The 25,151-nt window shown below is 40.7% G+C and overlaps 1 protein-coding gene across 2 annotated transcripts in view; it reads left to right on the top strand.

Annotated features, from left to right (window-relative positions):
• The window catches only part of MAN2A1 (mannosidase alpha class 2A member 1), a 214,765-nt gene that overhangs the window by 162,964 nt on the left and 26,650 nt on the right, over window positions 1-25,151 (top strand). The window contains exons 16-18 of one of the 2 annotated variants that reach the window (XM_005907789.3): window positions 756-870; window positions 19,849-19,982; window positions 22,701-22,842. In XM_005907789.3, the coding sequence (XP_005907851.2) occupies window positions 756-870; window positions 19,849-19,982; window positions 22,701-22,842 (391 nt within the window). The remainder of the gene's footprint in view (window positions 1-755; window positions 871-19,848; window positions 19,983-22,700; window positions 22,843-25,151) is intronic. The other variant, XM_070373207.1, reaches the window with a different exon arrangement.

Below are 25,151 nucleotides of genomic sequence, written 5' to 3' on the forward strand. Positions count from 1 at the left end.
ACTGAAAATCTTGTGCTGCATTGCAGACTAGCTTTGCATGCTGCTGTTGAGCCTTCTAAGATGTGTAATACTTAAAATTCTTCATAAGTGCTTTAGATTTCATTTCTTTACCTATGTATAAGTTATAAGTTTTATTCCCATAGTTTCTTGATTCTAGATTCTAAATAATGAAAAGTAAACCAGTGGTTGCCATAGTTTTTCCAGGTTTGTAAGTTGGCTTCATATCCGCTTAGTTCTTTGAAGTAACAGGGCAGTGTGCTTTATAGAGCAGTGAGCCTGGCTGGGATTGAGCCGTGTTCTGAAGCCTGCTTCCAGGTTGTTTGAGATGAGTCCCTGTGGTCCTTCCAGCCACATGCTGCAAACCCTGAACATTAGGAGACCGTGGTTATAATGTTTGCCTGGGAAACAAACGTCACTGCTGTAAAAGTATTGCTCTTTCTCATAGATAACATAGGAACCATATAGAAAAATTTTAATTAGAAATTTTTATGGCAGGGAGAAATGTTTGTAGATCTTCTAAACCAATCAAGTTGTAACATTTTTATTTTCTATTTTCAGCAGTTTTTGTCTAATGTAAAACCGTATATTCAATTCTTATAGCATGTGCATAGTCTGATACCTTATAAGGTTTGGTTTTCACTTAATATTACCAATATCACATGATATGTATTTGCCAATTTGGAAACTATAATAAACATCCCTTGGAAAAATTAAAAGCCAAAACATTTTTCTTAAAAATGTTATTTCCTCCTCAGCCTTACGTTTACACAACACCACCCTTTGTCAGAGTGCAGCGTGGAAGGTTTTATTCAGATGTGACTTGCTTTTTTGAACATGTTACCCACAGAGTTCGACTGTACAACATACATGGTAAGAAAACAGAGAAATGCAGTTGTGAAACATGTATACTGATTCTTGAATTCTTGCTTTTCTTGTGTCAGTTTTAATAATTTAGCAATTGGTTTTTGAAGATGACACAATCATCTGTCTAAACTTGACCTCATACTCATCATATGACTTTAAATGCTGGTATTTTCCCTTCAATAATCAAAAATGGTCAAACACTTAACTCCCTACATATACGTGTTTTTTTTTCTTCTGTATATCTTCTTGTTCTAGGGGGTTCCCTGGTGGCTCAGAGGGTAAAGTGTCTGTTTGCAGTGCGGGAGACCTGGGTTTGATCCCTGGAGAAGGAAATGGCAACCCACTCCAGTATTCTTGGCTGGAGAATACCATGGACAGAGAAACCTGGCGGGCTACAGTCCATGGGGTCACAAAGAGTCAGACACGACTGAGCAACTTCACTTTAACTTTTTCTTTCTTATTGCAGTATTTGTCATAAGTTGTGAGCTCTTTTATCAGATCTAAAAACAGTATAGTATTTTTTATTTTAAGAAATAGAAATTATATCAAATGTGGCTTTCAATGAATGGATCACTGACTACCTTTCTCTCTCTCACATACACACAACCTGCCTCAAATACAGAAGTTATTGCCATAGTTAACATTATTAGACTTTAACTTTAGAAGAAAAATATTCTACGCTCATTCTGTTTGTTTACAACTCATTAGCTTGCAGCATATAAAATCAGACAGTTTATTACTTTTAGCACAGTATTGAAGTAGCTTCTTTGTTAATCAAGTGGTAAGAAGTAGGCCTTTGATCTGTTTGGAAACTGAACTGTGACCAGTAGCACTGGTTTTTCCATATGATTTGAATGGACCTATGGTTCCCAGTCTCAGAATTGTATAGTTAGGTTGGTTGATTTTTAATTCACTGTTTTTAGCATGGAGTACCTTTCCAACCACACTTTTAATCCTAGTAACCAGACCATTTACTATTGTATCAAATCTTTTAGTAAAAGACCTCATAAAAATGCCACTTTAAATGTTTTGTTGCTGTAAGCTAAGATGAAAAAATTAGAAAAGGAAAATATTCTTTCCCTGAATCTGTAGACAGGTAGACAAAAAGTGTTTCAAAACAAGTAATAAAATATATGCGCAGGCACTGTTTACTTTTTGGGTATTATGGGGAAGCAAAGGCTACTCTGGGCTTCTGTGGTGGCTCAGCAGTAAAGAATCTGCCTGTCAATGCAGGAGATGCGGGATCCATCCCGGATTTGGGAAGATCCTCTGAAGAAAATGACGACCTCCTCCGGTACTCTTGCCTGGGAGACGCCATGGACAGAGGAGCCTGGCGGGCTACAGCCCATGGGCTGCAAAAGAGTCAGACACGAATTCACAACTGAACAATAACAAAAGCCTACTGTGTTCAGGGAATTTCTTATTTAGCTAAGTTCAGTTTTCAGATTTCAGTGTTTGACTTTGTTTTTAACTTTTTTTTTAACTTAAAATCTCATCAATGCAAAAGTCTAACGTCAGCTCAAGTTTATCCCACGCACTGAGACATCTAGAGGCAATCTAAGGTCTGGGTATTTATGTTTTAATTATTATTTTTGTTTTGGTAATACTCCAAGTACCCAGTAGAATTTCAGATATGAACAGACTTCATTATGTGACTTCTTATGTGATATATTTTCAGGGTAACCCATGATTCATATGTTGAATTAAAAAGTAAAAGTTCTTCTAGATGGCAGGGAAAATCATACTAGACACTAACTTGGTGTCTTTTGCAATTATCTGCAAACACTTTGAAACTACAAGAAAGTCTGTAGTTTTGAAATAATCTTTGAAAGATTTTAAGTCAGAAGCACTGTGTTTGGCCTTCGTTTTGTACCCTTGCATAGGCCATTGTTTAGCATTTGTGAGAGCCCTAAAATTCCATCTTCAGCTATAGCCACAGGTTTCATCTTACGGATATAAAGTAGCATGATCACACAGAAGGTGTGCCTGTCTACTTTTAAATTTGCGTAAAATGACTGTTTTTTGATGGGGAGGTTCTGTCTGGAATCCAGCACGGTGCAGCCTCGGTCCAGACCTGCTTGGTCAAGCGTGGTTTACTGTTGCTTGTCATCAGTTATTTTGAGAAACAGGCAATGTCTCGGAGTGGGCTTCCATGCTGGCTCAGTGGTAAATACAGGAGAGGCAGGTGTGATCCCTGGGTTGGGAAGATCCCCTGGAGAAGGAAATGGCAACCCACTGTGGTATTCTTGCCTGGGAAATCCCATGGCCAGAGGAGCCTGGCGGGCTACAGCCCATGGGGTCGCAGAGTCAGACACGACAGAGCGGCTAAGCAACAACGTGTCTCAGAGTAAATGCTGAAGCAGCTCGTCAGAAAAGTCTAGCTTCATGTTCCAGCAGCTGTGTCTGCTTAACTGCTTTTGCTTTTGTTTAATTGCATTTGTTCACCAGTGCAGCTTCTGAGTTTTCTTCGTTTGTCCACAGGATCTGGGTCTCGTATCAAAGGGCGGTTTCTCTGAACTCAAGGGCCCTCTTCCACTTCTGTGGCTGTAGCTTAGCTTGCTGTCTTGCTTCAGCAGCCAGCTTGGAAGTTATTATGCTCCACCTTGGCCTGTTTGCTTAGCCCAACAGATAGGCACTCCTCAAAACTAAGTAGCTTGTCTTTCCGCCTCTCCTCCCCTCCTGTCCCCCACTGAGAGGTCAGAAAGGCCCAGGGGCTAATGGGCCCTTAGGCAGGAGCAGGGCAAGAGATGTCACCAGCTCCCCACCCGCCTTCCCTGCTCTCCAAGGTGGCAAGGCTGGCTCTGATTAGTCAGTTAAGAAATAGAGGTTGTTTTGAACTGGGCACTTAGAGTATTAGCATAACAAAAATAATAATTAAAAAATAAAAAGAGCTCATATTGCCCCTAGATGTCTCAGTGGGTGGGATAAATTGAGCTGATGTTAGATTTTTGCAGCTTGAAAGCAGGAAGCTTCAGAAATTTGTGTGAAATGACAGATAAGTTAGATAAAATGTGATTTTAAAGTGATTCTCAGATGAGCTTTACTGTACTTGCTTGGACTGAACCTGAAACCAGCATATGTAACTATTTAAAGTCAGATCCATCTTTCTTTTTACGGTTTCAAGCCTAGAGCATTTTCCCCCCAGCAAGACTGTGGAGAAATGGAGATACTATATCACCTGAAGCGCTTTCTTTCAATCTGTACACCCTCCCATGTTTGTATTTGAGACCCTCTCAACGTATTTCTGTCCTGGAAAAAAAAAAGAAAAAGCCCAGTTGTGGAGCTGGAGCCTTTTCCTGGTGGCCTCTGTTATCTATTTCTGTCTATCCTTGTTTCATACACTGCCGCAGGAGGGCACAGGTGGTCTGGATCCTGTCTTCATGGGTTTTAACTGACTCACTCACCCAGGCCTGTGACTGAGATGTGAAATCTTCAGGGAGCTTTCCTCTCCAGGTATTCCCGATACCTGAAGAGCCCTTGGTTATGTGGCGCTCAAGTGTCTGTACTGGGAAACGCTTCTCGACTTGAGCCTCGTGCAGGACTCCGTGTAAGCTGAGCTTCTGAGTAACGGATCAGAATGCGCAGACAGACCGACCTGATGTTTGGTGCTACGAAGACTTCAGCCGACTGCCATGCTTTTGTAAACCGACTTTGGCTTAAAATTTCTTAAGATAACAGAAATATCTATTCTTGAATTTAACTTATGGATCTGTTTTCTGACGTAGACGAATTTCCCCTTTTAAATTGAGAATACAGTTATTTGAATGAGTATTAATGACTACAGCTTGTTTTTAGTACCAAGTTCAGGATCCAAGAACAAATGGGGGCTGAAGGGAAGGAAACTATTAATATTTTATGATTATATATTGTAACTATTAGTTTACTAAACCATTTAATCATACAAAAGATTGTCTTATCTCTCAACAACAAGAGTAAAGAAACAGAAAATGAGTTAATATTATGGATTGTCTTACTGAATATCTGTTATATTAAACCTTTCAAATTCTGTTTACTTGAAACATTCTTTTAAAAACCTAAGGTAATGCAAACCTGAAAAAAATATATTTAAATTCCTCAAAATCTTTTTTTGTTACTCTTTGATTCTTCTCTTCATAAAGTAACTTTTGCCGAAATTAAGCTTTATCAGAAAACAAAGTCAAGGACAAAAGTCAAGCAACACTTCCCAAATTACATAAACTATGTGGTCATTATTGATTTTGACACAAACTGATTTGGGAGGCCTGGGTTCAGCCTGGCTTCTGGTTTGTTCTTGATTTGGTATTTAACTTCTCTATTTGTGTTCGCTCCAGATTCTGAAAATAATAAGCAATACAGTTTAAAGTCTCTCCTTAACATCATTTAAGCTATTAAAAACACTGTGGTTTTATTTTCATTATTGTTCAGACATCATATTCAAAAAGGTTCCTAGAAATATTGAACTAAAAGAAATCTTGTGTTCATGAGCTTTAAAATCTCCAAAAGATCAGAGAAATTTCAGAGATTTCTAATGAGACATCATGCTTTGCCTCATAAAAGGTTAAATAAGAAACCCTTTTCATAGTGACCATAATTTAATGAAATGCCCTTTAAGAGCATTTCATGATTTCTAAAATATTCTTTTGTTTGTAGAAAATAACATTTTTCTGGAGGAACAGGTAAAAGAGGTAGGGATTCATTTTTTATTGTAGTGTAATCATCTTTCATTAAACTGAAACTTTAAGTGTTACCAAATATGCTACTTTAGCTTTTATCATTAAGCTTGGATTAGAAGATAGAATATGATACAAGCCAAAAACCCCCCTGAGTTATAGTAATTTGATACTTTACCGGCACCAAAAAATGCCTGTCTTGCAGCGATGATCAGTGAGTGACACTCACCGGTTTAGTTTCGCTTGTCTTTGGAGCTGTAATTATAGACTTTGGAGCCCTCGTTTTCTGACATCAGCCGCTGCTTTGAAGACTTAGATTGTGGTTGGTTGCCAGTGTGTCATGCACGTAGTCACTGGCACTCGGCTTGGGTCTCAGATCTGTTATAATACACACCCGCAAGGCCTTTCCCTCCCTCAGAACTGTGTTCTTCTAGGCAGCTGATTTGTGAGTGAGTGAGTATGTCAGTGTAAACCATGTTTAAACCCTTAGGAGAAATATCTAAAATGCAATACATTTACCTGTTTTCCACCAATCATATTATAAAAGTGTAGCATGTAATGGATTTTGGCAAAGAAAGTACAGAGTAGCCTGGGGGTAAAATGTAATGAACTGCCATCAAAAAGTATGGAAGAAAAGACTTTCCTTTGGCTGAAATGACTGATAATTTTATTCCATGGGCATATTTGGTAATCAAAGAGAGCTTGCTTAGTTTTCCTTCTGTTTTGAATATATAATCTAAATGGATTCATAACATGACCCTTAACTTTCAGAGAATTGAAATGAACTTTATCCAGTTCAACATGTTGAGAGAGTTCACACTGGGAATTAGAGATCTGAACCTTTAGTTTTGCCTCTAAGCAAACTAGAAAGACTTTGGTTTGCTCTGTAAGTTCTTAAGAGAGAAAGACTGGATGGTCAATTAGGCATCACCATCAAGGTGTCTTCACAAGACTTACTTTCACATGGAGCTTCTTTGGTGCTTGGCTTCTTGCTTCTGAATTCATTTTCTAAGGATGCTTGAATCTGGGGCCTCATCCCTGGAGTCCTTTCACTCACGAACAAGGTCTCAGAGCTTCGCTGAAATTGTTTTTATTTCCATAAAAAGATTCATGAGGATATTAAAATGGTTTGCAATCAATCTCTCATTTTTCCCAGGACTACATTCCATATTTAGCTTGATTTAAGAGTAAAAAGCATTAAGTATGTTATGACTAGGCAAACTTAGGTAATTAAAACGTTTTTGGAATATCATAATATGCAGTTGACTGCTAAGGATTTTTTTTTTCTGTTAATTGGAACTTAAAAAAAAAATGAAATAAGTGGCTATGTGTTGAATCTGATTATTCCCTACAGGCATGAAAGGGAAGGTTATTTTAAGGGACTATACACACATTCTGGTTGCACAAATTCAGAGCTCACAGGTTATCTTGGGGGCTGTTTGACGGCAGCTGCTGCACTGAAGGCATGGCTTCCTAACAGGAAACCTCATCATCCTCCACAAGTGTGTGCCGAGCTCAACGGAGACGGAGGGGCCGGGGCGGGACGCGCAGGGGCGCATGATGGTCAAGAGCCCAGGCCGCAGGGACAGCCAGGGCCCTCCAGTCCAGCCCTCACACCTGCTTCATTTGACCTTGTGCCGGTTATGACCTGCACGGTCTCGGTTTCATTATCCTGCAAACGGTGACAGTAATAGTCTTCCCCAGAGTGTTGGAGATAAACTGAGCTAATGTACACAAAGCCCGGCATATACTGAGTGGTGTATCTCCTTCACAGGTGCAGGCCCAGTTACACAGTAAGTCATGGGAGGTTTGGGGAAGTTGGGGAAGATTTGATTTTAAAAAGTGAGCTTTTGAGAGGCTTGGTCTTGGAGAAATGTCATTTGAATGGATAGAAAGGAGGAAAAGTAGATCACAAAGTGTAAAGTGGATTTGTTGAGATCAAATTCCCTTGTTCTTATAAGAATTTGAAGAATCTGTGTCCTTTACATTTTTGCAAGTTGACATCTAGTTTTTCTTTATACATTTAAATTTTTGCAAAGGATGTTATATTTGGCACATTGTAAATATTGCCATTTTAAAATAAGCATAACCAGTGCATAGCAGTTTGATACTAAATCATGCATTTTTGAAAAGCCTGAACAAGCCCTCCTTAACAGTTAATTTCATATCATTATTTTCTCCTTGAATTCATGTTTCCATTCTACTTCCCCCACCAAATTTTACCTCAATATAATACTTTATACTTAAGAGTCTTATTATTGGTCAACTTTTCATTATTCTTCTGAAAGATATACACACACACACACACACACACATATATATTTTAAGATTCTGTCATCCTAAAACTCAAAAGTATTAAATTTCTTGAGATTGAGTTATAAAATTATTACTAATAGTATGTAATTGATAAAAACATATAATTAATATATATATTAGCATTTTGATAATTTATTTTATAAACTTTAATAGAAATATATATATATTTTAATGATAGCATGCTAATATTTTTTTTTTAATTTAAATTTATTTATTTTAATTGGAGGTAATTACTTTATAATATTGTATTGGTTTTGCCATACATCAACATGAATCCACCATGGGTGTACATGTGTTCCCAATCCTGAACCCCCCTCCCAGCTCCCTCCCTGTACCATCCCTCTGGGTCATCCCAGTGCACCAGCCCCAGGCATCCTGTATCCTGCATCAAACCTGGACTGGCGATTTATTTCTTACATGATATTAAACATGTTTCAATGTCATTCTCCCAAATCATCCCACCCTCTCCCTCTCCCACAGAGTCCAAAAGACTGTTCTATACATCTGTGTCTCTTTTGCTGTCTCCCATACAGGGTTATCATTACCAACTTTCTAAATTCCATATATATGCGTTAGTATACTGTATTGGTGTTTTTCTTTCTGGCTTACTTCACTCTGTATAATTGGCTCCAGTTTCATCCACCTCATTAGAACTGATTCAAATATATGCTTTTTAATGGCTGAGTAACACTCCATTGTGTATATGTACCACAGCTTTCTTATCCATTTGTCTGCTGATGGGCATCTAGGTTGCTTCTATGTCCTGGCTATTATAAACAGTGCTGCGATGAACAGTGGGGTGCATGTGTCTCTTTCAATTCTGGGTTCCTTGGTGTGTATGCCCAGCACTGGGATTGCTGGGTCGTATGGCAGTTCTATTTCCAGTTTTTTAAGGAATCTCCACACTGTTCTCCATAGTGGCTGTGCTAGTTTGCATTCCCACCAACAGTGTAAGAGGGTTCCCTTTTCTCCACACCCTCTCCAGCATTTATTGCTTGTAGACTTTTGGATTGCAGCCATTCTGACTGGCGTGAAATGGTACCTCATTTTGGTTTTGATTTGCATTTCTCTGATAATGAGTGATGTTGAGCATCTTTTCATGTGTTTGTTAGCCATCTTATTGAGATGAATTGTACCTTTTGTATCCTAAATGTTTATGCCTTCATTGGTGAATGTTACTTACTGCTAGAGTGAGATAAGTTTCAGCTTTTATTTTATTCTTATTTTTTGCTCTTATAAATTTAAGGCAAAGGAATGTTGAAAACATAAATAAGTAGGTGGGAATAGAAGGAGTTTAGTTATGGGCATGTTATCTAATTCTTTGAATTCCTTCTGAGTTATGTTCCATAAATCACAGTGATCTATTGCCAAACAGTAATCAATTATTTTTAATGATCTACTGTCTGACAACGTTATTAGGTAACCTTCAATTTTGTTGAAAACCAGCAATTGGAAACCGTGTGTTTTGCAAAAATCTTTGTTCCTAGTCATTAAAGTTCAGTCAGACACCAGTACTTTAATTGTTCAGCTCCACAGGAGTTAGGGTGGGTAAGAGGAATGCGGCTGCCTTTGTTTTTGTGTGTGTGTTTGTTTTTTTTCTTTGGTGGGTGGGGAAAGTTAGGAGAAGGAGTAGTCAAAGTGTGGTTAAAGAGGAAGAATCACATGCCTGCATGGCAGGTTTGTCTCAGTGAAATCTGATTTTCCTCTCTAAAGGCAGCTTGGAAAAGAGCATGTTTGTGAGGACGGGAGGCAGGCCACTCCAGAGTGACTGTCGGTGTGGAGGCAGACAGACCATGAGATTCCTCCAGCATTCCTCCCTGCCTGCACTAGACCAGCCCAAGCCTGTAATGCAGGTCACGAGCTGTTTATGCACCTTCTGGGAGGAAGCCAGGGTTAGTGAGACCAATTCTGTTTGGGATTTGAAAGAATGTTAGTGATGTAGGTGTTATGTTCCTCCAAAATGAGGCTTCCAAGAAAGCGTGTTGTTTTTTAAAATCAATGTTTATTAGAGGGAAAAAAATAAAAAGGACAGCTTCCTAGTTTTGTTGTCTGTGTTTCAGTTATTAGGGCTTTTTCACCCATAGCATACTTAATTGGTATAATCTTTAACCAGAATTTGCAATCTGTGTGATCAAAATGTTGTACCTTTCCTAGTATGCATTTACTTTTTGCATCATTTTGAGAGTTCATGGAACGAAAAGCATAAAATGTATTGACTAGTGCTGAGCTCATGACAAGTTGGTCAGTAAGTAGGGGTAGTTATTTATCTCCTGCTTTATGAATGAAACACAGTGATGCATTGTCACTTTCTTAAGTTTGAGTCTTGGAGTGAAATTTACTAAACTTTGTATTCATGAAAGCAGATGTTAAAATTTTCACTTGTGGAGAAATAATCAGTGTGAACATTTACAGACCTGGAAATCACCAAGTACCTTAGAGGATAAGTTAGATCTTGTAATGGATGATAAGTTGAGTTAGTCAACATGAAGAAAAAGGTCATCTGGTTGTGGGAATTACTACTATTTCTATTCTTGGTACATTCAGATAGGAGTACATTTTTTTTTAGTATAGTAATGATAATATTTGCTTTAAAGAAACATCATCTCCATGCTGACCTGCTAAATTTATCATCATTGTGAGAACTGTCATTTAAATGTGTGTGCCTACCTAAGCAGTATGTATTAGTTATTAGTAATAACCACGTGTCAGTTCCCAGTTAAGTTGGATGCGTGCGTTGAGAAAAACAGTGTCACAAAGTAAGCATACACCAGGAACATTGTTTCAATTCCTGATCACTTAAACATGAAACAGTATTCCCCAGATTGAAGGGGGGCTGTTCAAAATGAGAAGCCCTAGTTTTCCACGACAGCTCTGCCTGTCCTGCTTCTGTTCTGACGTGAGGACCCAGGCCTCTCTGCTGCGGCACAGATTTGAGAGAAGGGCCGAGGACCGCAGATTGATTGCAAAGTTCCATTTTTGCCCCAAAGCCAACATTTTAAGGACAGTCACTGAAGACCTTGCTTCAAGTCTTGGGCGGGTGTCTTTTAGGATGTCTTCTGCGTGATACCCTGTCTGCGTCACATTTCAGTTAAACTTCTCTTTGGTGGTTAGGCGCCTCTCTTGGGGCTCCCATCATCACCTTTTGCTTTTCCAGGTGGGGTGGGCCGGTTGCTGTTTTTCCGTCTGATCTGATGACTTGTCCTCAGCACATACTGAGTGCCACTAAATAAGGGACTGAATCCTTGCTGGACCGGGAGCGAGGCTGTCTCTTGCTCTTTCTCCCACACTGCTGCCTCTCGTTCCTGTAACGGTTTCACTGTCATGAGCGAGCTGTCTGACTATCAGGCATGTTCCTTGGAAGAGTGATTGTGCATTTCAGAATTGCTAGAGTCAGGTGACCCAGACAGGTAGAGAGGGCTGAACTCGGCCATTCTGGGTGGATTTAGAATAATCTGATGAAGAGAGTGTATGTGCTGAGGAGGTATGCCTGGGATTCTCAAAGGTTGCTGTCAGAGCCACAGCCCCGGGCTTTCTGTCTGCACCACCCAGCCATGAGCCCTTCCAGGCTGCTTGCCCCACCTCTTCTTAAGGCCCAGGGGACGCATTGGAAGTGCCATCCAGTCTTTGTCCCCACACACAAAGGACTGCTCTTATTGATTCCTTAAAACCAGTGCTGAGCGACAGAGTCCGCAGGGTGCTGCTTTCTGACCCTTAGCTCTTGCCTACTTAGTTTCATTTTCTCCCAGCCTCAGAAAATGTTCTTTAAAAAAAAAATGCTTAAAATTACTTTTACGTATAAAATGCAAATACATAGTATTTATGTCTGTGTGTGCACACATATTCTTCTGACAAAATTTCACATGCTATAAAAAAGCTGGCTTAAAACTCAACATTCAGAAAACTAAGATCATGGCATCCGGTCCCATCGCTTCTTGGCAAATAGATGGGGAAACAATGGAAACAGTGACAGACTTTACTTTCTTGGGCTCCAAAATCACTGCTGATGGTGACTGCATCCATGAAAGTAATAGATGCTTACTCCTTGGAAGAAAAGCCAAGACCAACCAGGACACCTGATTAAAATGCACAGACTTTACTTTGCCAACAAAGGTCCATCGAGTCAAAGCTATGGTTTTTCCTGTGGTCATGTATGGATGTGAGAGTTGGACTATAAAGAAAGCTGAGCACAGAAGAATTGATGCTTTTGAACTGTGGTGTTGGAGAAGACTCTTGAGAGTCCCTTGGACTGCAAGGAGATCCAACCAGTCCATTCTAAAGGAGATCAGCCCTGGGTGTTCTTTGGAAGGAATGATGCTAAAGCTGAAACTCCAATACTTTGGCCCCCTGATGGGAAGAGCTGACTCATTGGAAAAGACCCTGATGCTGGGAGGGATTGGGGGCAGGAGGAGAAGGGGACGACAGAGGATGAGATGGCTGGATGGCATCACCCACTCAGTGGACATGAGTTTGAGTGAACTCCAGGAGTTGGTGATGGACAGGGAGGCCTGGCGTGCTGCAGTCCATGGGGTCACAAAGAGTTGGACGCGACTGAGCAACTGAGCAACAACAACAGCATAGATATAGCATAAAATCTGTCTGAAAAATATTCCTGTCCTGCGTCCACTACTTAAGACAGCTAATACAGAGATGTGGGCCCTTTCTTTCTCTCTCTTACACACACACACACTCAAAGAAATCTGTAATGTTATATCTGTGTCTGTTTTGAGCATAAAGTGTATCAGACTGTACAGATGCTCTGTTTGCTTTCTCCATCAGCCCCTTCTCTGCCGGGACAGAGAGCTGCCTCATGCTTTTCATTTGCTGCAGAGTGTTCCATAGCATGGATGTGCCCACCTGGTTTTATTGTTCCTTTGCCCGTTGGCGGCATCTAGTGCGTTTCCCCAGATTTCTCCTCTTGGCACCAGTGCACTGTGCATATACTTGTGCCCATGATCGCTGTCCATTCAAGGTAGATAAGAGGTAATTAGAGTGTGCGACTTTAATATTTAATGCATATTACTTTATTGGCTTCTAAAGTGTCTGTGACACTTCAGAAGAGATTCTGAGATTGTTTTAGTGAAATTTTAGGTTTTGACAAGCCTTGTCCCTTAATTTCATTTAATTCAGTAGCTCTTGTAGTATATCAGATCGCAGATCAGTGCCTTCTCTCCTTGTTTAAAAATAATCTGGAGCTCTCTTCTCTGCTTAGAGTTCCTACAAAATATTTCTCAATCCTTGGTCTGAAGGTAATTTCAACATTTTCTAGTAGTTGGTCTGCCATTGAGACATGATGGCTGAGAGGTTTAGTCCTGATTCTGCCAGACCTTGTGGTCTGGGGCAGATGACTCCCTCCTGGGCTTGGGGCCAGAATTGATGGGTTACGAGGTGTGCGCAGTGTGGTCCACACGGAGCACCTGGTACCTGCTGGTTGTGTGCCCCCACACAGCCGCCTCTCTTCACTCAGCTCTTCAGTGCCTCTCGTGTGCTGGGAGCATAAAGATAGATAAGACATGGTCCCTTTACACAGGGAGCTGAGATTGTCACAGGAGTGTGTTTGCTCAAAACGAAAGGATTTCCTCCTCCTCTTTCCATGTGAGCCTTATTTATAGCCCGTCTGCTCTCTCCCCTGCCAGCCAACTGCTGCATGGTAAGGGACAGCCTCTCACATCTTCATTCTTTCTGGCTAACAGTCATTCAGCCCTGAGCATGTGCCCAAAACATGGCTAAAAACTGAAGTGTGAAGGTGTGTGTAGGACAGTCTGTGTCTGTGAGATGCTCACAGGCTGTAGGGAGGAGAAATGAAAGAGCCCCAGGGTTGTGAAAGACTCCTTTGGCTTCTCTGCTACAGCTTTCCACCTGTGAACTGGCTGAATTTTACTTTGCATTGCATGTATTAATAAGGATAAAGAATCTCCATCCTCTCTTCTGCAAGAGCACAGAATATGAGGTGCTATTAATAGTTAAAGGGCACTTAGTTCTCTGTTGAAACCTGGAATGTCCTCACACCAACTCTCACTTCCCTGTGGATTACTTTTGTAAAGTCAGAGGCATTTTCTTTCCCAGTATTGAGCTAAAACTAGAGGGCCTTTAAAACCCCTGGCCATCTAGAGCCGTTGCTCAGGTAGAACCATTTTAGTAAAAGTACCTTTTGCTGCCACATCCTGCAAAGAGACAGCAGGTCACTGGGACCAATGGGCTTGTACCCCTGCTTCCTGGGGACTTTTCCCCTCACTCCAGTGAGCTTCGTTGGGACAGGCGCATCTTCAGACTGTTGACACAGAGTAGGAAATGTTTAGTCGCTCAGTTGTGTCCAACTCTTTGCGACCCCATGGACTGCAGCACACCAGGCCTCCCTGTCCTTCACTGTCTCCTGGAGTTTCCTCAAGCTCGTGTCCAGTGAGTCGATGATACCATCTGACCATCTCATCCTCGGTCGTGCCCTTCTGCCCTCCATCTTTCGCAGGAATAGGTCTTTTCCAGTGAGCTGGCTCTTCCTGTCAGGTGGCCAGAGTATTATAGCTTCAATGTCAGTCCTACCAATGAATATTCAAGGTTAATTTCCATTAGGATGGACTGGTTTCATCTCCTTGCTGTCCAGGGGACTCTTAAGAGTTTTCTCCAACACCACAGTTAGAAAGCATCAATTCTTCAGCTTTCAGTCTTCCTTATAGTCCAACTCTCACATCCATACATGACCACTGGAAAAACCATAGCTTTGACTAGATGGACCTTTGTAGGCAAAGTGATGTCTCTGCTTCTTAATATGCTGTCTAGACTGCAAGGAGATCCAACCAGTCCATCCTAAAGGAGATCAGTCCTGGGTGTTCATTGGAGGGACTGATGCTGAAGCTGAAACTCCAATACTTTGGCCACCTGATGTGAAGAGCTGACTGATTTGGAAAGACCCTGATGCTGGGAAAGATTGAGGGCAAGAGGAGAAGGGGATGACAGAGGATGAGATGGTTGGATGGCCTCACCGACTCAATGGACATGAGTTTGGGTAAACTCTGGGAGTTGGTGATGGACAGGGAGGCCTGGAGTGCTGCAGTTCATGGGGTCATAAAGAGTTGGACATGACTGAGCGACTGAACTGAACTGAACTAGGTTTTTCATAGCTTTTCTTCCAAAAAGCAAGCATCTTTTAATTTCATGGCTGCAGTCACCATTTTCAGTGATTTTGGAGCCCAAGAAATAAAAGTCTTATCACTGTTTCCATTGTTTCCCCATCTATTTGCCATGAAGTGATGGGACCGGATGCCATGATCTTAGTTCTCTGAATGTTGAGCTTTAAGCCAACTTTTTCACTCTCCTCTTTCACTTTCATCAAGAGGCTTTTTAGTTCCTCTTCACTTTCACTTGCCATAAGGGCGGTGTCATCTGCATATCTGAGGTTATTGATATTTCTCCCAGCAATCTTGATTCCAGCTTGTGCTTCATTCAGCCCAGCATTTCTCATGATGTACTCTGCGTATAAGTTAAACAAGCAGGGTGACAATATACAGCCTTGACGTACTCCTTTTGCTATTTGGAACCAGTCTGTTGTTCCATGTCCACTTCTAACTGTTGCTTCCTGACCTGTATATAGGTTTCTCAAGAGGCAGGTTGGGTGGTCTGGTATTCCCATCTCTTTCAGAATTTTCCACAGTTTATTGTGATCTGGATAGTCAAAGGCTTTGGCATAGTCATAAAGCAGAAATAGATGTTTTTCTGGAATTCTCTTGCTTTTTCGATGATCCAACAGATAACTGGCAATTTGATCTCTGGTTCCTCTCCCTTTTCTAAATCCAGCTTGAACATCTGGAAGTTCTCAGTTCACATACTGTTGAAGCCTAGCTTGAAGGATTTTGAACATTACCTTGCTAGCATATGAAATAAGCACAATTATGCAGTAGGTTGAGCATTTTTTGGCATTGCCTTTCTTTGGGATTGGAATGAAAACTGGCCTTTTCCAGTCCTGTGGCCACTGCTGAGTTTTCCAAATTTGTTTGCCTATTGAGTGCAGCACTTTAACAGCATCATCTTTTAGGATTTGAAATAACTTAGCTGGAATTCCATCACTTCCAGTAGCTTTGTTTGTAGTAATTCTTCCTAAGGCCCACTTGACTTCACACCACAGGATATCTGGCTCTAGGTGAGTGATCACACCATCGTGATTATTTGGGTCATTAAGGCCTTTTGTTTTGTACAGTTCTTCTGTGTATTCTTGCCAGTCTTCTTAATCTCTTCTGCTTCAGATAGGTCCTTATCGTTTCTGCCCTTCATTGTGCCCATCTTGCATGAAATGTTCCCTTGGTATCTCTAATTTTCTTGAGGATATTTCTAGTCTTTCCTGTTCTGTTGTTTTCCTCTATTTCTTTGCACTGATCACTGAGGAAGGCTTTCTTATCTCTCCTTGCTGTTCTTTGGAACTCTGCATTCAGATGGGTATATTTTTCCTTTTCTCCTTTTCCTTTCACTTCTCTTCTTTTCTCAGCTATTTGTAACACCTCCTCAGACAACTATTTTGCCTTGTTGCATTTCTTTTTCTTGGGAGTGGTTTTGGTCACCACCTCCTGTACACTGTTAGAAAGCTTCGTCCACAGTTCTTCAGGTGCTGCCTATCAGATCTAATCCCTTGAGTCTGTTTGTCGCTTCTACTCTCTTAATCATAAGGGGTTTGATTCAGGTCATAACTGAATGATCTACTGGTGTTCCGTACTTTTTTCTAGTGAAGTCTGAATTTGGCAATAAGGAGCTGGTGATCTGAGCCACAGTCAGCTCCTGGTCTTGTTTTGCTGACTGTATAGAGCTTCCCCATCTTGGCTGCAAGGAACATAATCAATCTGATTTCAGTATTGACCATCTGGTAATGTCCATGTGTATAGTCATCTCTAGTGTTTTGTTGGAAGAAGATGCTTGCTATGACCAGAGCGTTCTCTTGCCTAAACTCTATTAGCCTTTGCCCTGCTTCATTTTTTAGTCCAAGGTCAAATTTGCCCATTACTCCCAATTTCTCTGACTTCGTACTTTTGCTTTTCAGTCCTCTATGATGAAAAGAACATCTTTTTTTGGTGCTATTTCTAAGGGTCTTACTGGTTTTCATAGAACCGTTTAACTTCTGCTTCTTCGACATAAGTGGTTGGGTCATAGACTTGGATTACTGTGATGTTGAATGGTCTTCCTTGGAAAAGAACTGAGATGATTCTGTCGTTTTTGAGATTGCACCGAAGTATTGCATTTTGGAGTCTTTTGTTGAGTATGAGGGCCACTCCATTTCTTCTAAGGTATTCCTGCCCGCAGTGGTAGATGTAATGGTCATCTGAATTAGATTCACCCATTCCCATCCATTTTAGTCCTCTTTCTCCTCCAAACATTTTCTTCTTTGAAAAATAATAATTTTTCTTTGAGAACTCAGGGATACCTTCTTGCTTTTGTTACCATTACAGGTCTCATTTATTTGGTTTGTTCATAATAAGTATATTAAGTTTGACTTTATTTTAAAACTCTGTCCTGGCACAGAATTTAAATTAATGTCTTATTGAGGTGCGAATGGGCGTGGAGGCTCCTTTTAAAGGAGCTTTAAGCATTTGTTGCCCCAATAGGATCGGAGCATAATAGTATTGAGCTTGAGAAAGATGATTTTCTCAATAGAAATAATTTATCATTGCTCGAGGTAGTGAGAAATTATTAATTTTTTTCTCAGAGCATTTTGTTTTGGTCAGTGTTTTCCGGAGATGCATGACACCCTCCTTTATGAAGACCACTTCATTTTATGTGTTTTGTTGGCCCCTGAGATAATGTTGGTAGGTTTATCTGGTAATGTTGGTAGGTTTATCTGGTAATCCTCAGAAGAAAATGTATGCAGGTATATGCATCATTTAACCAGTAGAGGCTAGTGGTTCACACTGTGGCTGTGTGTGTGCTAGGTCACTTTAGTCACGTCTGTCTCTCTGCAACCCCATGGACTGTAGCCCGCCAGGCTCCTCTGTCCATGGCATTTCCCTGGCAGGAATACTGGAGTGAGCGGCCATTTCCTCCTCCAGGGGATCTTCCCGACCTAGAGATCGAGCCTGTACCCCTTGTGTCTCCTGCGATGGCAGGTGGGTTCTTTACCACTAGCGCCGCTTAGGGAGCCTATAAAGCAGTGGGGAAATGGTATTTCCTTCCTCCACCCGTGAAGATATACTTGTCATGGTGAGACAGTGAGGCTGGCTCTGGGGAGGTTGGTCAATCAGAAGAGCACCACCTACCAGAAGAGAACCTCTGTGAGCATTCTGAATACTATATTAGTGGAAGCTGTGGCCCGTTCAGTACTGTTACCGTGTTGTTATTGTGTACAATTTCCAGTGTAGTTTTCACATAAACCTATAATGCTTAAGCCAGCTGCATTTATGTTTTTTCTACAAATCCTGCATATTCAAACTTCCTTTCTGCTTGCTATCACCTTCTATAAACTCTGGGGTTTCTTCTTAGCTCCTGGAAAAAAGTCTTCCTCACTTTATTTCTCCCCTCCCTGTGTGATGCTAAAGCTGAAACTCCAGTACTTTGGCCACCTCATGCGAAGAGTTGACTCATTGGAAAGGAGTCTGATGCTGGGAGGGATTGGGGGCAGGAGGAGAAGGGGACGACAGAGGATGAGATGGCTGGATGGCATCACCAACTCGATGGACATGAGTTTGAGTGAACTCCAGGAGTTGGGGATGGACAGGGAGGCCTGGCGTGCTGCAATTCATGGGGTCGCGAAGAGTCAGACACGACTGAGCGACTGAACTGAACTGAATTGTGTTTCTGTAGACAGCCCTCTGTGTCTAAAGAGGTGCTGGTTATCAGCGGGCTGACAGGTTATGTGTGAGGAAGGGGAGAGCTGAGTCACTAGTCACAGATGTGGGAAAATGTCTTGGGCTCCAGGAGCCTCAGAAAGCTTCAGCTGTATGTGGCCAGTCTTTCTTCTTTGACCACTTTCCTAATTGCTGTCTTTCTTAGAAGATCCTGCGATATCTTTCTACCCACTTAACTGTATTAAGTGTTCCATTTATTTATAACTCCTCTCCAGCTCTGAAATAGACCCAAGGGTTCACCACAGACCTGAAGATATACTTAGGGTAGCATGACAGATAGAAATTAGTAAATACTTTAGGCTTATCCAAAATAAAAATAAAAATGTCCTACATCTGGGACTTTTTGAAGCTCTCCTCTCTCTGCTTTATATAGCAAAGGGAAAAATGAATCGCTCCATAACAAGGGATCCTAAAAGATACCAGACTCAATTAAAATTGACTGAAGTTCTGGGGAGCTCTCCAGATTATACTCCACAAATACTAATATGGTAGTATCATTTTCAGCCATAAATCATCTCGCTGGATCTCCTGTCTCTTCCTGGAGAGAGATCATGGACAGTAATATACTGTCTCTTGAACCAACACAGTGTAAATTTCACTGCTCATAATTTCCAGTGTGTGGAGAGAGCCTGGTGAAGAAGTAGCCCTGAATGGTTCTGCTGGGGATGGCAGCTCAGCTGAGTGGCAGATGAGCCTGTAGTGGGCTGACCTCCTGTCCTTCAGTGTCCTCTTTCCCGTCTGTGACTTCCTGCAGAATCATTTGCGTATTTCATTTCATGTACATTTATCTCATTCCAGCCTCTTAATCCTTCTGTTGAGTTATATATGATCTGAATAAATGTTTTCTATGGTCTGACTTTAAAAAAAGATGAATTGTGACACCGTTCAGTGTATGAGGGATGGTAAAGATAGAAAGTCGGAAACAGGGGAATGCATGTAACTTTGGAAGGAGTTCTGTATAGTATATTTAAGAAAAGGGGGCAGTTACTTTTATTAATGTATTGTTCAGTTACTAAGACGCGTCTGACTCTTTGCAGCCCCGTGGACTGCAGCGCGCCAGGATTCCCTGTCCTTCACTGTCTCCTGGAGTTTGCTCAAACTCACGTTCATTGAGTCAGTGATGTTATCCAACCGTCTCATCCTCTGGCACCCTGCCCTCATTCTTTCCCAACATCTTAATGTAAATATTGTTTTGAATTTAGGAGTAGAAGGACAGTCTGTGGAGATTTCCAATATTGTAGACATCCGAAAAGAGCATAACTATGAGATTGCAATGAGAATTTCTTCCAGCATCAACAGCCAAAACAGATTTTATACTGACCTAAATGGATACCAGGTAATTTTCCATTAAAATGTTTAAATGATGGTTTTAGTATGTACCTTTTATATATGATAACAGGCAAGTTAATTTTGGATCCTTTGAAAAAATATAAGGTTGCAAATTTCTAAAATAAAATTGAATTTTAACAGACACTTTTTCAAGGATAGAAAAAAATATTTGCAAGATTATTTTGTAAAACATCTATTTGTAAGGATTTGTTTTTTCAAAGGAAAATCTGGGGACCACTATGCATGTTAAATACCTTGATATATATGAATTTTTCTAGTAGAAGGAAATATTAATATTAATTAGGGATTGATAGAGTATACCTTTTATTTCCTCATAAGGAATTGGTCTATCCGTATTTAGTTTGTTCCACATATGTTTTTAAACGTATGCTTTAACAGTGGGCTCTTTTCAATTCCAGGAAATCCTTCTCTACTGATGTATGTGTGTGTGCACATTTATACACATACATATATGTGTACGTAAACACAGACATACAGATAAAAACATCTATCTGTTTAGAAATGTGAATAGCTATATTTAATCAAAGTGTTCATGAAATAGTTTGAAATAGTAATGGGAAAATTGATTGGTAAAATTTTGTTCAGATTTTCATTTCTCTAATTTACTAGAGCGCTTTTGAGTGCTACCTAAATCTATATGCAAAGTATATGTGTGTAACAACATATATTTGAAATAATACTATTAAAAACATGAGCATGTCTCTGAGACATTAGCATTTTAGAAATTTCTGACTATGAATAGAAATAATTTCACAAATGCTATTACTCTGATTTTCAACTGGAATGAGGGAAAGGATTGTGATAATTTTCTCTTCTACAATTTCCTACAAAAGTTAAATTTAAACCTTTGCAAAGCATAAAAATTGCAGCATGCATTTTAAATTAACATGTTAATTCTACTACAGCTGTTTGGCTTTCAGATGAAGCCCTGGCTTTATGGTGATTCATTTTCCTTGTGTACAAAAGAAAGGCGTTTCTAAGCCCTACAGAAGCAATAATTTGTATGTGTGGGTGTATACATGAATGAAAAAACTTAGTACAAATGAAAATGTGAATTTTCTTTACAAAGATAGAGCACGTTAATAAATAGGAAAACATTATTTTTCAGACTGTAAGCTAAATGTTGCTTCTTTTTTAGAATAGGCCATTTCTTATGCTTTGAAAATAATAGTTGCTTTGGCCAAACTAGAAGTCTAGACCCACAAATGGGGAGCGTAACAGCTACACAGTTGCGACAGTTTTAGATGCCTTTTCTTTCAGTATAAACTCAGTTGGAGTAGAAAGATCAGGATTGGCGATTTCGTACTAGCTAGCTTTCGTGCCTTCTTTTTAAAAAACATTTTACAGGGTTGTTTTTTTTTTTTTTCCCCTACCAGGTTGTTAATTTCCTAGGGCTGCGATACAAACTGGGTGACTTAAAACAAAAATGTATTCCCTCATAGTTTTGGACTTCAGAAGCCAGAACGAAGGTGTAGCTAGGCCCCTCCCTCGGTCAGCTCTAGGAAAGGGTGGCCTTGCCTCTTCTGGCTCCTGGGGGGTCGCTGGCAGTGCTTGGCACGCCGTGTGTTGCGAACACATGGCTGCGGCTCCTGCCTCTGCTCTCATGCGGTCTCCTCGTGTCCCTGCGTGTCTGTATGTCCAAATTCCCCGTTTCTTGTGAGGATACCGTTCTTTAGATTATCACCCACCCCAACCCAGTGTAACTTGGTTATCTCTGCAGAGGCCACATTTCAAAATAAAATCACATTCACAGGTTCTGAGTGAACATGAATTTGGGGGCGCTCTATTGAGAACCAGTAAATTGAATGACTGGTGAAGATTAAGATGTTATTTGTGAAATACCCAGTACTGTGCCCGGTGTTCATGGACACTCAGTAGGTGTTAACTATTGTGCTTACATTGTACTTCTCCTGTTCTGAGTTCCATGTTAAAGTTTCATGAGTTTAAAAGAAGACATGACATTTTTATGTGGTGTGAGTAAGATTTCCGATAATAGAGTCTCTGTTTGACATCTCTTCCTGAGGTTTGAGTGACTCTCCTTGACCCAACCAGCTTAGTTCATTATCAGTCTCTCTCAAAAACTAAAGGTAGAGTTGTATTTCATGCATTCAGATAGTAAACCAAGAAAAATTGGAATTTGGAACTGTCTACATTGAAACTAAACAAGAAGAGTAAGCATTGAATAGTTTTTAAATATAAAAATGCATTTGATTATTACAACAGAGTATGTTAGAGGATATGGTGGCAAGATGTGTGGTATTTATTAAAACTGATTCAAGAATTATGAGAGACATTTCTTGAAAGGGGATACGGAGCTATTAAGCTTTGCATTCATTACAAAGCCAGTATGTTAGATTTAGATGAGAAATGAATACTTAATACCTTTATAACTTGTTTTATGCAAATATGGAGAGCTAGAAGACTTTTGTTAAGGATTTTTATTCTGAATTTAAATAGTAATGCCTATTTAAAAAAAAATCTAGATAAGTTCTGCCTTTCTCACTTAAACATTTTCTAAGACGCTCATGATTTTTCTTCATCTTGAAGAATGTTTTAATTTCTAAGTTAGCTGTTCTGTTGGACAAGAAAGGTGCTGTACCTTTTTCTATTTGGGAAAAAAGCCATCTGCAGTCAATAGTAATGTTTTTAAGTACGTTTGTAAATATCACTGGATTTTCTTAACGATAGTTGTTTGGTCTTGCAGATTCAGCCTAGAGTGACGATGAGCAAATTGCCTCTCCAGGCGAACGTCTACCCCATGACTACGATGGCGTACATTCAGGACGCCGAGCGCCGCTTGACTCTGCTCTCAGCTCAGTCTTTGGGTGTTTCGAGTCTGAAGAGTGGTGTGTATTCTGTAGATGCTCATTGCTCTCATTAGTCTCACTCTCTGTTAGTCGTGTGTTGGTTACCTTCCTCAGTCACAAGCTTTTTTCTTTTTAGAACCAGACTGTTAATTTTGAGCTTTGTGAGACTGACATAAAATAATAAATTTCCTCAATCTTCAGATGAAAACAAACGCAAAAGTTCACGGAACTGATGATTTTTGAAGGCAGCACGCCCCTCCCGGTGGCCCACTGTGTGCGGATTCTGTCGTTGCTGTGGCTGAACGGATATGGGAGTTCAGACTCTGACTAAACTAAATTCAGATAATTTGAACTTTAGATATTAATGAATTAGCCAGGGTTGCCAAAGGGGAAAGTTGCAGTTCAAACTTAGGTCCTTTTCTGAGTCACGTCGTCCTAGGATGCTGCCGCCTGAGAGGAAAAAGGGAGCAGAGATGATACGGACGTGGCGATAAAGAGGCGGCAGACACAACCGCATAGACGCCAGACGGACCGCGACGGGGGGAGGAGATGGCAGACGCTGGGTGTCGTCTGGGAAGCTTTCTACTGGGAGACTTGTCCTTCATAATACCTGTTTTTAATTATTTACATGTCAGTTGCCCTTCTTTGCTTACATACTAAGAGTTGCTAAGACAAGTGTGTTACGGAGCTGGGCAGGTAATAAGTGAGAGTAGTTGCCTGGCGTAGTCATTTCATGCTGGGCATATGCATACATTCTGTACGTCCTTACACAGAAAACTTGACTGTCCATCATTTTTCTTTGTGGCCTTCATTACACAAAATCCTGAGATCATGTCACCAAGACATGAATGCAGTTATAAAAATAAAAATGGCCTCACCTCAGGGATGCAGTAGGGAGTGCTGAGATTTGGGTGAGTTGCAGAGCATACCCCCGTGTACAGACCTTGTTGCCGTGGGGAACTGGCCCCGTGTTGTCACCGTCTGCAGCTTTTCACAAAAAGCCCATCTGGAATTTTACAGGAAGTCGCCCATTCTGTAAATGTTGACATGATTTTTTAATAATCAGAATGTAAAACCTGTTGGTGTCAGATACGACTCCTGAGCTACCCATTTTTAAACCCTGCCTAAAATTCCCCAATTTGGGCTCCACACTGGGGTCTCACAGAGTCGGACACGACTGAAGTGGCTTGCAGCATAGGGGACTGGGCCTTAGGCTTCAAGCAGTCATGCATCTAACAGTTGTCTCACTTCTCTGGTAAAGACCCTGCGATAGACACCCAGGCACCCTCGAGTTTGCATAACTCCAGACATAAAAGCAATTTGAGTATAGGCGAGGAGCTTACTATGTGTCACATAGTGTGTGGGCTAATATTTGAAGTCAGGGAGAAGACTTAGAAAGGACCGAGAGGTCGATAGACTGCTTTGGATGTGAAGTGATAGAACTCGAGACAAGCATGGGGACAGTTAGCGCCAGGGCCTGAGGAGCACCTTCTAGACCGAGACAAGCATGGGGACAGTGAGCCCCAGGGCCTGAGGAGCACCTTCTAGACCGAGACAAGCATGGGGACAGTGAGCCCCAGGGCCTGAGGAGCACCTTCTAGACCGCTGTCTTACAAGTGTGGGGAAAGTGACAACAGGACTCTAACCCCCATGGTAACTTTACGTGCTGGCTACCCAGACTGCAAGGCAGGAGCCGCGTTTGGTCTACCTGTGTGAGCATAATAGTTACTAACACAGTCTGTAGATTTTCCTTTTACTCCAAGTGATGGCTCAGTACAATAGCAAATATTAATGGATGGGTAGGTGAATATGTATATTTAAGTGTGTGTGTGTGTGTGTTACTTAGTCGTGTCCGACTCTTTGTTATCTCATGGACTGTAGCCCACCAGGCTCCTCTGCTCATTGAGTTCTCCAGGCAAGAACACTGGAGTGGATTGCCATTTCCTTCTCCAGTATATTTAAGGTAGTATAACTTTAATGGTCTTTTTGTTTTTTTGTATAATCTTAGACATATAAATATGTCTCTGGTGATTTTCTTTTAGTTTGTAATTTCATAACCTAACTATTAGGGTTATAGCCTAAACTAGAGGAGTTACTGAATTACTACATAGCAAATAGAGGAACCAAATATAACAACTTTTTGAGCTAAAGGAGAAAAGACCACTGGGAAATCACTAATAAAGTATCAGAGAGGGAAGCATTTACACAGTGGGTGTCCCCAAATCCTCAGGCTTCAGAGAATCTCCACACGTCAAGTAACCTAAAATGTTACTTCAGATCCTTTTTAGATCTGTCCTTCTGTATTTTTCTTATTACTCCATGTGTGATATATATATTTCTTAATGAAC

The sequence above is a fragment of the Bos mutus genome, chromosome 7 (genome assembly GCF_027580195.1).
Source record: "Bos mutus isolate GX-2022 chromosome 7, NWIPB_WYAK_1.1, whole genome shotgun sequence".
Classification (NCBI taxonomy): Eukaryota; Metazoa; Chordata; class Mammalia; order Artiodactyla; family Bovidae; genus Bos; species Bos mutus.